Raw genomic sequence first — 14,636 nt, forward strand, 5'->3', positions numbered from 1 at the left:
GTTCGGGAACGTCTATTTAATGGTGGAACCCAAAACCGGAAACGTTAAAATTCCGTTTCTGTTCGGAATGAACCAATAGGAAAAAAATTCTGGTTCAAAGCCCTGGTTCTTAGTCAGGGATACAACTAGCTTGCCTGAATTAGCTGATTAATTTTGCTAGCTAGTGTAATAACAAGGCACTTTCATTTCTGTATGTTAGCTAAATACATGAAGTTAGCAAGCTCATAGCACTGTAAAGTAAGGTAATAAAATTAGCTAGCTTCATAGCTAGGTAAACACGGATAGCTGTAGAGTTAGCTAGTCTGGTGATTAGTTAGCTACTATCACTTGACAAGATGAAGAATTCAATTAAATTAGGTATTAATTGTAGCTAGCTGGCAGGTGTTACATCACTGCATTAGCTAAGCATAAAAAGCTGAAGAGCTCTCGAGCTTGGTAGTGAGTCATAAAGTAGTGTGATAATTGTGTTTGAGTGTGAAACAGTTAAAGAATGTTTGTGTGTGAGTGGGTGTTTAAAAAGCGACTAGCGCAGCGTTTCTCCCCTCAGCGCTTCACTGCTTTATGCAGCTCAGCAATTTGGTAAAGGGCTCGAGGCAGTGAGGTGAGCCAGACACTCATAAAAACTACATTTCCCACAGGGCTTTGAGCTCCAAGCAGCTCTACGCTGAATCACCACCTTATGTGGAGCTACAGAGCAGGAAACAATAACAGCAGAAAGAAAGTCAGTCGTCCTGATGAGCATGCGCACACACACGCGCACACATTATATTCTACAGATTTTGAAAAGTAACCAGCTACTACATACTTCACAAAATATTCTGCAACACTAAGCTACAGAGTGTAGTCTCACGAAGAGATCACAGTTTTGTTGAAGTTAATGAATTGCTTTTTATTTCTTGTACAGTACTTTGCATAAGTATTCACCCCCCACCCCACCCCTACATGTTTATTTTTCCACATTTTCTAGTGTTACATCCTGGAACTGAAATAGACTTAACTGGAATTGCACAATATGGTGCGAAACGAGTATATGTAAATGTAACTGTATACTCCCTGGGGTCAGTACTTGCTAGATCCACCTTTGGCTGCATTACAGATCTACTGGGATATATCTCTATCAGCTTTGGATGTCTGGTTCCTCATATTTTTGCCCATTTTTCTTGGCAGAAATCCTCACCATTTCTCAGATTGCTTGGGTGGCAGCAATTTTTAAATCTTACTACAAATTCTGATGCAGATTCAAGTCTGAGCTTTGACTTGAACATTGAAATGCATGTTCTTGGTTTAAAACCAAGTCGATTTGGCAGTACACTTAGGATCGTCTTGTTGGAAGATGAAACTCCGCCCCATTCTCAAGTCTCTTAATAGGAACAGGTTTTCTTCTAGCATTTTATTCAACTTGCTCCTCAAACCTGATCAGTTTCCCACTCCTTGAATCATATTATTCCTTTTTGCAAACTCTTATATCTCCTATGTTTCATAAAGCACAGCTCTGTGGAGCGTCCAGGCTGTTCGTTGTATTGTGGACAGCTTCTCTCAGGCGAGCTGTGGCTTGGTGGACGGCCTTCTCTAAACAGAGACAAGCTTGGGCCATGTTCATCTTCTTTTTTAATGTCATTTCAATGTCACTCGACAAGATGTTCAAAGTTGGTGATATTTTTAAAACGAAACAAATTAGGTGACTTCCAGTAGCGACAGGGTATGCAGTCACAACTAAATAATTTTACTGAATTTTCCTCTATGTAACTGGGGATTGTTTCATTTCAGTTTCAGGTTGTAAGATTGCAAAATGTAGAAAAGTTCAAGAGAGTGAATAATTATGCAAGGCGAAAGAGAGAGAGTCATACTTTGCTGCCCTCTATTGGAGCAAAGGCTAAGGTGCACTTCATTTCATCGCTGAACACAAATCAGAATGTTTCTCAAACAAGATTTATTCATTTCTAAATAATATCCAGGCCAAATGTTTGCTCCTGTTGATTGATTGATTGATTGATTGATTGATATGTTAACATTTCATATGAGGCTAAAATGAATTTGGTGAAATCGCACATTGGTGAATAGTAGATATTAAAGTTATTCATTTTAATATTTAATATAATTAATAACATAAAATGGTTCTTGCAAGTGGACTCTTTATCCAGCCATGTGTGTGTGTGTGTGTGTGTGTGTGTGTATAAACCTCTTATCTATTGTCCTTTCCCATTCTTTACCCATCATGCTCTGTGAATTGGTGTCGTCCTTTTAATGCTTTCCATCTCTCTGTCTCCTTCTCATCGCTCCGTGCTGCAGAGTTTTGATTTAGAAGCAGATGAGATAGATTTAGAGAACGAGCCGTGGTTTAAGTTCTTTTCAGAGCTGGAGTTTGGCCGGCCGGTAAGTGAAATGAGGAGGGAGCTCGTGTTTGAGGGCTGCACTTTAGCGTGTGATTTAGCAGATGTAGGCGTGTGAGTGCGTGTACGAGTGTATGAGGTTGGCATGTGCCGATATTCAACCTTCACTCCAACATCCAGCCATTGTCTAGTCTGAAAACTTAATTGTTAAAAATTCTGTCCACCATGTTTTGTGTCATTTCCATGGTGAACAGAATTATGGGATTGGATGCCCCATAATGGGAAGGAGCTTTAAGGAATGCCATAGATCTGATTTTCGGCACATGCCTGGTGTGTTGTATGGTTTTAAAACTCAACTCTCAGACTCGAGGTGTGTGCAGGATTGTTTTTACCCCCCCAGTCCTGTGCGGTTATTATTTTTGTTTGTACTCACCCATGATATTTTCTAACGAATTTAGTCTTGAAGCACACCTCTACCTCAGTCACAAACACTGCAAAAGATTCAGAAGGACTTTGCCCTTGTTGCCATTTGAATAAAAATTCACGGCATCACAAAGTTTTGATTTGGATATTTATACAAAAAACATAATATGATAAATAACGTTTTCTTCAAATCAGGCATCTCGGAAGTGGGTGGAGATTTCTGTATTCCACTCCATAATGAGTCTTTGGCAGTGTTGCTGCTTTAAAACCACACAACAGCTTAAGCTTTGTTTGTTTGCCTCTCACCTGTTTACTTGTTTACTGTTTCTGACCAAGTAAACAAGCAGGAAGTTGCTGATGACCGACGCAGATAATCCAAACTTTAAACCTCAGAGCTGGCCTTGTGTGTGTAGTACGAACCAGAACACGTGTGTGTACTCACTCCCACAATAATTTGCTTACAGACACACATATATGTCCCATATTCTTACACCCTGTGTATGTGTGTGTGTGTTTCAGTGTTTTGTTGTTATGCTCTAATGTTGTCACTTTCTCCACATGTGCCTTTCTTTCCCATGGTGCACCTGCTTCTCCACCTCATCTCCACTCCTCCTCCTCTTCTCTCCTCCGCTCCGTTTGGCCATCTAGCCTCCTAAAAAGAGGCTGGATTACACGCCTGACTGCTCCGCCCACTCCCGTGCCCAGGTAATACCATCCCCTCCCTCCCTCCCTCCATCCATCAATCCTCTGTTCAACCTTCTCTTTACTCCAACCCAATACATCCCAGTTCTTGCAACTCATCCTGTATCCAGTCTTTTCCTCTGGTCCTTTAATCCATCGTTTTTCTCCCTATCCACCTTCTTTTCTATTATGTTTTCTCTTTTCTTCCTTTCATCTGTTTATCCCAATCTAACCTTCCTTTCCTTTCATCAAATTATCAATTTATACATTGATTGTATCATCCTTCCATCTACTTGCCAGTCCTCAGCCTTTCCATCCTTCTCTTCTCCATCCATTCATCTATCCATCCATGGTTTTGATCCATTTTTTTCCATCTGTCATTCCATCATCCATTGAGTTTCTGCCCAATATTTTTTCTGTCCATCCATCCATCCATCCATCCATCCATCCATCCATCCATCCATCCATCCATCCATTTTCTCCCCAGGATTTTGTTCCATTCTTCCACTCATCCATCCATCTGTTCCTCAATCCATCCATCAGTCAATCTATCCATCCTTCTGTCCTGTCCTTTTATCTGTTCCTCTTCCCATATTTGCCTTCAGTTTTGTTCCATTTGTTTAGTTACTCACCAACCTTCCTCCCTTCTCTTCTTCTGTTCAACCCTCCATCCATCCATCCATCCATCCATCCATCCATCCATCCATCCATCCAGCTTCTCTCCATCCACCTTCTGTTCTATTCTGTTCTTCCTTATTTCTTCTCATCTGTCTTCCATCCATTTATCCATGTATCCTTTGATCAAGCCATGCTTCCATATCCTTATTCTTTGACTTTCTTTTCTCTTCTCTCTAACCTTCCATCCATCCATCCATCCATCCATCCATCCATCCATCCATCTCCCTTCTCTTTTTGCCAACAATCTTCTCTTTTCTTCTCCTCCTCCTGCCTTGCTTTGTCATCACACTAACCCCATTAGCGTTATAACAAATACAGTGAAAACACATGACTGACTCGAATCATATCCCACTGTCAAAGTATATGAAAATCCTGGATCTTTTTCTAGACATTTCATTTTCTAGTAATTTTAGGTCATTTTATCCAGTGAGATTATCCGAATGCATTGGCGTACGCGAATTTATACAGAAGTATTTATTTATTCAACCAAATAAGTCTGGAATTCTTGTCCAGCTCAGTGTCTCTCACCACTGTGGTTTTATTGACCAGTGAGCATCCTGGATCAGTGATATCCTGATTGGTGAAAATCAAGGAGGAAGAGCAAGGGCATTGTGGATCAGATCATCACGCTCAGCTGCCACGTGGAACTTTTGCAAATAAACACACATACACACCGAATCTCTTACAAAGAAGCATCCTGAATTGTGTAGGTTTACCATGGCTCTCTGTATTTTTTTAAAACAGGTCAAAGGTCATCACCACAGCATTGTAAGCAGGGAGGGGAAGATGGAGGGGGAGGGGTGGAACTGTTGTGAGATACAGCCGTCTGTAAGGAGAGGGGGAAGGTTTTGAGTGTCGCACGGTTCTGAAAAGCAACGTCAGGGCTTCTTTGTTTCCATGTATCTCACGCCTGTCTTCTTTTGTGTGCCCTTCTTTTAGACGTCTCTCTGTCTCTCGTCCTCCGAGCAGCCTGAGAGCGACTCCAGGTGAGTCCTCTTCCTCTTTTTGTCCCTTTTTATATCTTTTGTTCCTTCGTCATAAAAACATCTTGTCTATCCATCCAACTACGAGCCAAGTGTTAACTAAATGCTTATACGTGTGTTAGTGTTTGTGCATTTATTTGCACTGTGCATAAGTGCACAAGGAATTTATAACACGAGTGAGCTTATGTGTGTGACTCTGTGTTGTGTCCCTGACCTCCTGCTGTTCTCTATTCAGCTCTGCTCAGCTCATTAGGATTCAACAATCCTTCAGTCTCCTATGGAGTTGATCTATGAACTTTATTAGCAGCCGTTAATGTGGACGTAACACTTGTGGTGGTGCTTTTGAATGTATTTATAATGGTATGCAAATAATCTGAAACTTTTTAGGGTGCAGAATACGGCACAGAGCTCAAAGACTTGCACTTGAATGTTTTTCCGTAATACTTTTCAAGTGAACTGCTTGAAAAACAAATATTTAGGCTCAATGGACATCCCTCAATAGCAATGCTGTTTTCAATACCAATTACAAATGCAACTTTCTATAATACTATAAAATTGGATTGTTAGTTGTTCGCCTGACTATAAGGTTGCCTTTTGTGCTTCTCCAATCATAACGCAACTGAGCCTGAAAATGACCAAAAAAAATGTGTGTGACTTATTTGTTAAGCATTAGGAAACATTTGGGAACTTTGAGTAGCCTGCAAAATCACTACCCCTGTCCAAGTACCAGTTGAAACTTGTGGGATAAAGTATGCACTACAGACTGTAGCTGAACAGCGTAACCCAGAGACAGATTACTGACTGACCCCATCTAATGGGGACATCTCAGGGGTCCTGGCCACTAGGGGGGCCATCGATGAGTGTAGACTTAAACGGAATTACAGACTAATTGGCCATTACCCTAAGCAACACACAACACTTATCATTGAATTTGAAATTATTATAGTGTTTTCACAGGCGGCACGGTGGTGTAGTGGTTAGCACTGTCGCCTCACAGCAAGAAGGTCCAGGTTTCTTGCCCCGTGGCCGGCGAGGGCCTTTCTGTGCGGAGTTTGCATGTTCTCCCCGTGTCCGCGTGGGTTTCCTTCGGGTGCTCCGGTTTCCCCCACAGTCCAAAGACATGCAGGTTAGGTTAACTGGTGACTCTAAATTGAGCGTAGGTGTGAATGTGAGTGTGAATGGTTGTCTGTGTCTATGTGTCAGCCCTGTGATGACCTGGCGACTTGTCCAGGGTGTACCCCGCCTTTCGCCCGTAGTCAGCTGGGATAGGCTCCAGCTTGCCTGCGACCCTGTAGAAGGATAAAGCGGCTAGAGATAATGAGATGAGATGAGATAATCGCTCAGATCGTGAGAAACATCTGCACGTCTACCAATTACCTAAAGTAATCAAAAATCAGGGGGAGGAAGCCAGAAAATTGTCAGAGGAGCATCGTCGTGTCTGGCTTGCCAAATAAACCAGGATCTGACCGACAAAAATCCGGACAACATAAGTGTTCAGTTCACTTTGACTACGTTCAGACTGCACCCTGAAACGACCCATATCCGATTTTTTTGCCCATATGCGACCTGTATCCGATTTGTTATTGACAATCTGAACGACACAGATCCGATTTTTTCACATGCGACCCAGGCCGCTTGGATATGTGGTCCTAAATCCGATTCATATCCGTTATTTTCACATGCGACTGCAGTCTGACCGGACAGGTCGCATTCATGCAACCTACACGTCATCAACAAGAGACAAACGTCACTATTCTGCGTTGGCTAATCCCGCCTCTTTGGTGGAAAACAACAACAATGACATAATGCGCTACATGAACAGGCGCACACACAGTCTCTCTCGCACGCCGTCATATGCGCGATGCAGACATTAATGTTTCGCGTGCGTGCTCTTGCTCACTTGCTCTAGATTCCGGGAGATATTCTCCAATTTGCGGGCATCAGGGAGCCGCTATCAATATGCGGGAGACTCCCGGAACTTCCGGGAGACTTGGGATGTCTGCACTAGACAGTGTTTATGTAGAGAGCATGCGCACTTCAATCAATCAATCAATCAATCTTTCAACGGAGGTTGCTGCCACGGCCCCACTCACTCACACACACCCTCTCTGTCACACAGAGACACTCTCTCTCTCTCTCTCTCTCTCTCACGCAGAGACACCCTCATTCTCACACACACACACACACACACAACCTCACACAGAGACACTCTCACTCACTCACACACACAGCACACGATGTGCTTATTACGTGTCAATTTGCGCATGCGGAACACTTTTGGGTCGTTTTCCGTTCATATTGGAGATCGCATACAAGTCTCATATAATTGGTAATGTGAATGGCCTAACAAAAAAATCGGATTTCACAACAAATCGGATATGGGTCGTTTCAGGTTGCAGTCTGAACGTAGTGTTTGTATCAAGTATGAGGGTTTTTTTTTAAGTTTTGATCAATGTCTTAAAATTAAACATGACACTATATTTCTACTGTCTAGCCGTGATGGTGCTTCTGTATGTTCTCTTGAAAGTAAGCCAAAGTTAAAAATCACAATCAGCCATCTGCAGTCAGCTGAGGTCGGCCCACAGGGGATGTGCATTCATGATCTACAGTATATCACTGTACATGTAATGTACACAGTACACACCTTTGCTTTCACCAGACATTTGTCACTAAATTTCCGTGTTTTTCATTCCCTGACCCAGCCACAGCACATCTGGTTATAGGCTCCTAGCCCCTTGAAACACTTCAGATCCTCACCAGTGTATGGACTTGGCGAAAAACTCAAGTAGTTGACGATGTCTGGGTATGTCACAGCCGGCAGCAATGCACTGTCTTCAATCAGTTCTTCTCCCATTTCGTATGGTTCCAGGCCGTTGTTTAACTGCAATCTCTCCAGATAGCGGGCTCTTACACTGGGCTCTAGGCCTTCTACATACTTTCTAGCAGCTTCTGTCTTCTTATTGCAAGTTTCTTTGGCCGATACCATTACAAAAATTGCGATTTTTACTGTGTGAAATGCAAGCGTTGTTTATTTACGGAAATCGATACCTCTAATATGGCCGCACATCCGGGACTTTCGTGTTTTGATGACATCAGTGAAAACACACTATTGGTGTTTGGATCTGAATTTGTAACCATTGAACAGACAGTTAGCCCCTAACTGGAGCTAGATAATCAGTTTAAAAAAACAAACAAGGGGGGTATTCATTTTCCCTAATGATTCGGATTAATGAGGAACCCCAAACTAAATTGGGGCAAATAATCCTCAACTGCTGGCCGTCGAGTCTGTGCTTGTTAAACAGCTGGATTTTGGTGATTTGGTGGATGAGCGAGGATAAAAGTCAGAAAGATGCCAGTTGTGTTAGGTAAGACTGTCTTCTGCGTATCACAGAGGCTATGTGAATAGAACAGATTAGAAGCTGTTGTTTGTCACATGCAGTATACACGTGCGCTATGCATATTCCAGTTTAAGAAGCTGAGGTCAGAGCACACGGTTAGCCATGATACAGTGCCCATGGAGCACGTACGGTAAATGCCTTGCTCAGAAGCAACAATGGCAGCTTGGTGGTACTGAGGCTTGAATCCCCAACCTTCTGATCAGCAACTCTTGTACTCATAATGGACATGCAATGTAGTAATGTATGCGTCTTATTTTGCATATGTTTTGCATATTTTAATACTAACACAATGTGTTGGTGGATATTTTCCTGTTTTCTATGAGAGGGTAGTGGAAATCATCAAAATGTTTTGTGATGTTCTGGTCTTCACGGTGCCATCAGTGACTATAGGAAGAGACGAAAGTCGGAGCCGTTTGTCACTCAGCAAAGCACAGGAAATGAGCAGAATGCTCGTCCAGCCTCGAGACTCGAGCCCTATAAATCCAACAGTCTGAAGAAACCTGCTGTACGTTCCTCGCCTTCCTCTCCAGCAAAAGCAAAAGGTACACACTCACATTGAGTCATTGAGTTGATGCAAACACTACCAACTTTTTTTTTTAACATTTTTGTGAAAAGATTTCACACACATGACCCACTCTTGTAGTATTCACAACTTCAGAAGTTATTTATTTTTGATAGCTCTGAGTTAGCAAATCATAGTGCACATGATGATGATTGTGCCTTTACATTGTCTGTATAATAGATTCACGGGCTTTGTGCTAGCTTGCTAAACAATTACTTTATTTCCTATCAAGAAATTATTGTATCTGATATTTTCTATCATTTGCGCCACACTTTCTTGCATATCTGTTTATGATCTCGCTGCATCTTTGTCTCAAAATTTCTTATAACCACACTAACTTTCTCTTTCTCCATTTTGAACCTATTAACTTCCACTCCTGTCTCCTCTCTTTTGGCATGCTGCATTTGCTGCCTCCACAGCTGGAGGCACTTGTGAGTCTCTATCTCCATCAGTGAGCTCCCCAGGTATGGACCACGTGTCCTCCCACCTTTCCTCTGACACCCTCTCCTTCTCCACATCCACCCTGCGCAGCTCCAAGCAATCTATCAGCTTCAAGAATGGTTGGCAGGTGTGCCAGAAGGACAGTGCTGAAACTTGGAGCAGCGTTGAGGATGAGGAAGCAGGCACTTCCTCGCCTCGCCTCAAGTCTCGCAGCTGTGATGACTTGCTCTCGGACAGTAATGTTGGGATAAATGGCAATCGCTCAGAAAGTGTTGGCTCGCTGCTTGGTGAAGGCGGAACCCGTCAACAACAGATACAAGCGAAGAGTCTTAATTCATCCCCTAGAGCACGTCGGCATCACCGGCGCAAAATGGCCCACGATACACCAGGATTCCTGCAGCTTTATAAGACAATGCACCACATCGACCGGGCACAGCTTCTGCCCTCGGAAGTGATCTATTCTGTCCGCTCCCGCATCCTGGAGCTTGAGCGACAACAGCAGCAGCAGCGAAAGAGCCTCCATTCATGGGCATCATTTGGGCATGAAGTACCACAGCGCATGGTGCCAAATCGGATCTCAGAGTATGAGCAGCTGATCCAAAAGTCCAAGTCCATGCCAGACCTTGGCGAAGATAATACTCCATCAGGCACCACCACGCCAGGGTCTTCTCGAGCCAGCAGTTGTCCCAAGCGCCGCTTTTCTGTTGAATCCCTCCTGGAGGAGGAAGACCCTCCAGAAAGGGCAAGGAGTCCCCCAGAAAGTCAACTCCGGCCAGGTCCAGAAGATCGCAGCCTAGTTCCGGTGGTCAAGCAGAACCAGCACCAGCAGCAGGACTACTCAGACAGCGAACAGGATGCTTGCGCCTCTGAATTGAGTGATTTCATTCAGATAGAAGCATCTTCCTTTTGCAGTGAGAGTGACTTGGACCACTGCTCACTAGCATCGTCTGAGAGCTTCTGTGGTTCTGGACACCATCACCACCACCATCTTCACCACCATCACCATGGACGCCGTCACCACAGCAGCCACCACCACCATCTCCACCAGAGTCTGGGTCAGAATCAAGGTTACCACCACCGCCACCTCATCAGCTCATGTAAGGGGCGTTGCCCAGCTTCCTACACTCGCTTCACCACTATGCTTAAGCATGAAAGAGCACAGCAAGAGAGCCGCACCGCCATCACGCCTCCACTTGCTCAGCAATCACCCAGCGAATCAGGCCTTTCCAAGCTGGCCTTCCTGGTCAGTCCGGTGCCTTTCCGCAAGAAGCGGAGTTCCCCACCAACCCAGCGGCACCATAGTCGCTCCAGCCACCACAAATCAAAGGCAGCAATGTATGAGGCTTTAGATGCTGCTCTACAGGACATTTATGACCACTTAAGGGCTGAGAAAGGGCTGGGAGCTGCTCGGTTGCCAGATGATAGCATTTTGCGTCGGCTACTACAGGAGTTGCTTCCAGAAGTTCCTGAAAGGAGCTCGTCACTGCGGGTTCGGCGGGGGACTTACTCTCCTTCCTCCTCCCACCTCTACCAGCCTTACCACAGTGCCTCCTACCAGCAGCCACACCATGCAAATACCTCCAACAGCAACCAGCACACGAATGCTAGCTCTAACGCACACTACTATTCAGGTGCAGCTGCACTAACATTTCCTTGCTCGCTAAGAACCCTGTCCTTCAAATATTGCCACAGTGACACGGTCCCATTGTCATTCCCACAAAATCGCTGTCCTGGTGTATTTGAAACTCTGCCTCTTCTCTGCTGGTTTAAAGATTTTACAAAAGTAGAGACAGTTAACACAGTTCTAGTGTTGCTAGTCTCTTTCCTCATGGTTTATTGGTCAATTAATTCCTTTAGTAATGGTATCTAAAATGTGTTCAGATTATGAATCAAAATTTGTCAGGTGTTTTGTGGAAAAGAGGCAAAAAAACCCAAAACAAAGCATGATCCATTTTTGGTCTGTTTGTTAAATGCATGTTAAATATCATACGCTTCGTGCCATTTTTGGTCCATCAGTTTTTGCAGCTTTTCTTCTTGCATACAAGGTCATGCATCTTACATTCATCAGGTGAAAATGTAAAAGAAGCATTTAATTCAACATTGATTTTTTTTTTTTTACTTTAAATCAAATGTTATTGTGTATTGTGACAATGTAAGTAAAGTTTTTCCAGTTGCTTCAATGACTTCGGTATTTAGGAAAAAATGATTATTGGTTGATTATACCAAATAAGATTCTTCAAAGTTTTGGTGTGTGCACCAAAATGTGCTGAAGCAACTGGGAGAAATTTTTTTTTCACTATTTTAAAATGTACACCGGAAGTGAAATAAACACTTTTGATTTTGCTTTGCAGTTGTTTAATCCCATCATTCTTTTTTTCCCCCACCAGTGCTTCACCTTTCTCATCTTACAACCCCATCATGTTCATTTAAATGGTTTCTTGGCATGGTGGCATGATGTCTCAGTGCCATTCACCTTTGATACCTGTGATGTGTAATTTACAGATCAGGGCTCTGACGTTGGTCACCTCACACCTCCGATCAGAAGACCTACTCCAGATCGAGAGGTAATGACACCTTTAATTGTGTTATATTGTTATATGCTGGGTGCGATTTGCTGGGGGGGATCATCCCCCCCTCTGGTTTTTATCTCTGCTGAAAAAAAATCCTCGGGGACAACCCCGTCAATAAAACAAACAAACCAAAAAAAAAGTTGACATGACAGGCATGTTGTGACACAGTTTTCTATGGTCTACATTGCACTCACTTTCAAAATGACCTGAAGTGGCAGCTTTGATGTTCACGAACGTCCCCAGCAAATAACTACATTGTAGATAATAACAATATCTTTGCGTTCTATGCAGGGATGCAAACAGCGCGCCTTTTGGCGGATGCCGCCTTTTTCACGGCCGATTTTTTTTAGGGGGGACGTTGGAGTGTCTGATTATAATTTCAAAGTAAATTCTGTATTAAAATTACTAAATAAGCAAATCCGTTACAGTCCATGAAACAGGAAGTATAAGGATGAGAAAAAAACAGTTTAAATCGGAAAGCTGCGCACAATGTGAACTGCGCCATCAGAGCAAACTGTTCATTTAGTATTCATGTATTTTAGTGATTTTCGAGTCACTGTCCATTTAATCCGGAGGGAGAGAAACATCACAGCAACGCGACAAGCAATGCGAACTTTGTTGTGTGTTAGTGTTTGAGTATTTAGTCAGAGAGATAGGACGATGAATTTACTATCTCTGGTTTAGTGTTCGTTTTCATTTAGTGTTATTCATTTGATATCATCGGATGTTATTGAGCTGTTAGCCTATTGTTACCTTAATTTTGTGACGTTTCATGATTAAAAAAAAAAAACATCCCCCCTTCTGTTTTTTTGACAAATCGCACCCTGGTTATATGTACAAAGTCTGGTCAGAGTATTTGTGTTCCAGTATGCAAATACAAAACATGCAACACTTAGGAAAGGATTTTTTTTTCTTCAAATTGTGTATTAATAAAATATTTATGTCTTGATGAGGGTTTAATTAAAGGTGCAAAAATGCATGACAATCTTCAAATATTTGTCACATCTGCTCTATCATTCTGCTCTGTCTGTCTCTAGGAACTATGGTTACAACCCTAATAAACATGCTTCTAGTCCACACTTTTTCCACACCCACATCTCCGAACATAGTAGACCCTACTGTACAATAAATAATAAAATGACAGTGAGAACATTTGACGTTCTCTCTGATTGTTTCCTAGGTGTCCTCTAAGCAGAGGACATATCTCATATTGTCTTCTCTTCTCCATCAGAGACAGTCTGCCAGGGCTATTTACGACTTTAAAGCTCAGACCAGCAAGTGAGTACATGCTAAACAAAACGACGTGCTTCTGGCGCATGGTTATGACATCATACTGTCCCAGCTCTCATGTTATGACTGTACTGTTTCATTAAAAACGAATCTAGTCAGACATATCTCTCTTATACTCAGTTTCCTGTCACATTTGTGTGGTTTTGTTCTAATGAATTGATGTACAATAAATTCTGTTTCAAAAAGTGTGTTGTGTGTGTTTTGCAGAGAACTCTCCTTTAAGAAGGGTGATGCAATCAACATTGTCAGACAGATCGACAGCAACTGGTATGAGGGAGAACACAAAGGACGCATCGGGATATTCCCGATTTCTTACGTCGAGGTGTGTGTGTGTTTATTATATCTGTAAACACACAGCATTATTAAAGCTATACGGCCTTTCGATTTCATAAAATCGGTGAAATTTAGTTCCCTCTGAAATTTGGTCATTGTGATATCTGTTTATTTCTACAATATCTCAAAAAAACAAAAAAAACAGACCATTCTGTGGCTGGGAAGTAATTTAATTTGAGGGGATTCCCTAGCAAATAATGTGCATGAAATTGCTCGCTTCGCAGTCAAGCAGACAGAGGAAGTCCGTGTGTGCATGTGCATGCTTACCTTAATCGTCGTCGTCTTCTTCATCTTTAGGGTTTTGTGGCAGCTGGCATCCACTGTTGCATTACTGCCATCTACAGGTTTACTTTGACCGTGCACTGACAGTTACATCATTCTGTCGCTAAACGAACAGCGGATCACACCGAGGTGCTCACTGACTGCCGATATTTATTAGTTTGGTCCTGCATTTCCTTTCCATCGCAACATAATGTCTTTTCTTCTCGCTTTCCGTTACTGTAGTCGGTCTTTCACATTTCATCCACGTCCTCCATTTTTCTCTCTTGTTTCAAATTTGTATCCCACAATGCCTTGCGTAAACAAGGAAAGCCCACCACGTGATGCATGATGTAGTAGCTTGAATTGGGTCACGGTGAAGCAGGAAAAAATAGCGGAGAATTTAGGGCCACATGGCCCTAAATTCATTAATTGTTCCATTAAATTGGAAGTCTGTGATTTGAATTCGGTAGCTTTCGGTCCACTAAACAAAAATAATTGGGTGTCAGGGAAAATTATTTTTCTGACCTACACTTGAAAAATCTGAAAGGCAGTCTACCTTTAAATATAGCTACATATTTTCCAGAGTATAAGGTTTCTCAGTATATAAGATTTCCTCACTGGTTAGTGGGTTTACTCAGACAGTTTTGGTAGTTTGTTGATTTTGTTACTGTAAATCCACTCACTGG

General features: G+C 42.6%; 1 protein-coding gene across 10 annotated transcripts in view; it reads left to right on the top strand.

The window, feature by feature from the left end:
- sorbs2a (sorbin and SH3 domain containing 2a) overlaps positions 1-14,636 on the top strand; it is a 92,859-nt gene that overhangs the window by 54,314 nt on the left and 23,909 nt on the right. For 9 of the 10 annotated variants that reach the window (XM_060916710.1, XM_060916719.1, XM_060916714.1 and 6 more), the window contains 6 exons: positions 3,402-3,458; positions 5,052-5,098; positions 8,875-9,035; positions 11,999-12,060; positions 13,247-13,344; positions 13,564-13,678. In XM_060916710.1, coding sequence (XP_060772693.1) covers positions 3,402-3,458; positions 5,052-5,098; positions 8,875-9,035; positions 11,999-12,060; positions 13,247-13,344; positions 13,564-13,678 — 540 coding nt within the window. The remainder of the gene's footprint in view (positions 1-3,401; positions 3,459-5,051; positions 5,099-8,874; positions 9,036-11,998; positions 12,061-13,246; positions 13,345-13,563; positions 13,679-14,636) is intronic. The other variant, XM_060916715.1, reaches the window with a different exon arrangement.

The sequence above is a fragment of the Neoarius graeffei genome, chromosome 3 (genome assembly GCF_027579695.1).
Source record: "Neoarius graeffei isolate fNeoGra1 chromosome 3, fNeoGra1.pri, whole genome shotgun sequence".
NCBI classification, from domain to species: domain Eukaryota; kingdom Metazoa; phylum Chordata; class Actinopteri; order Siluriformes; family Ariidae; genus Neoarius; species Neoarius graeffei.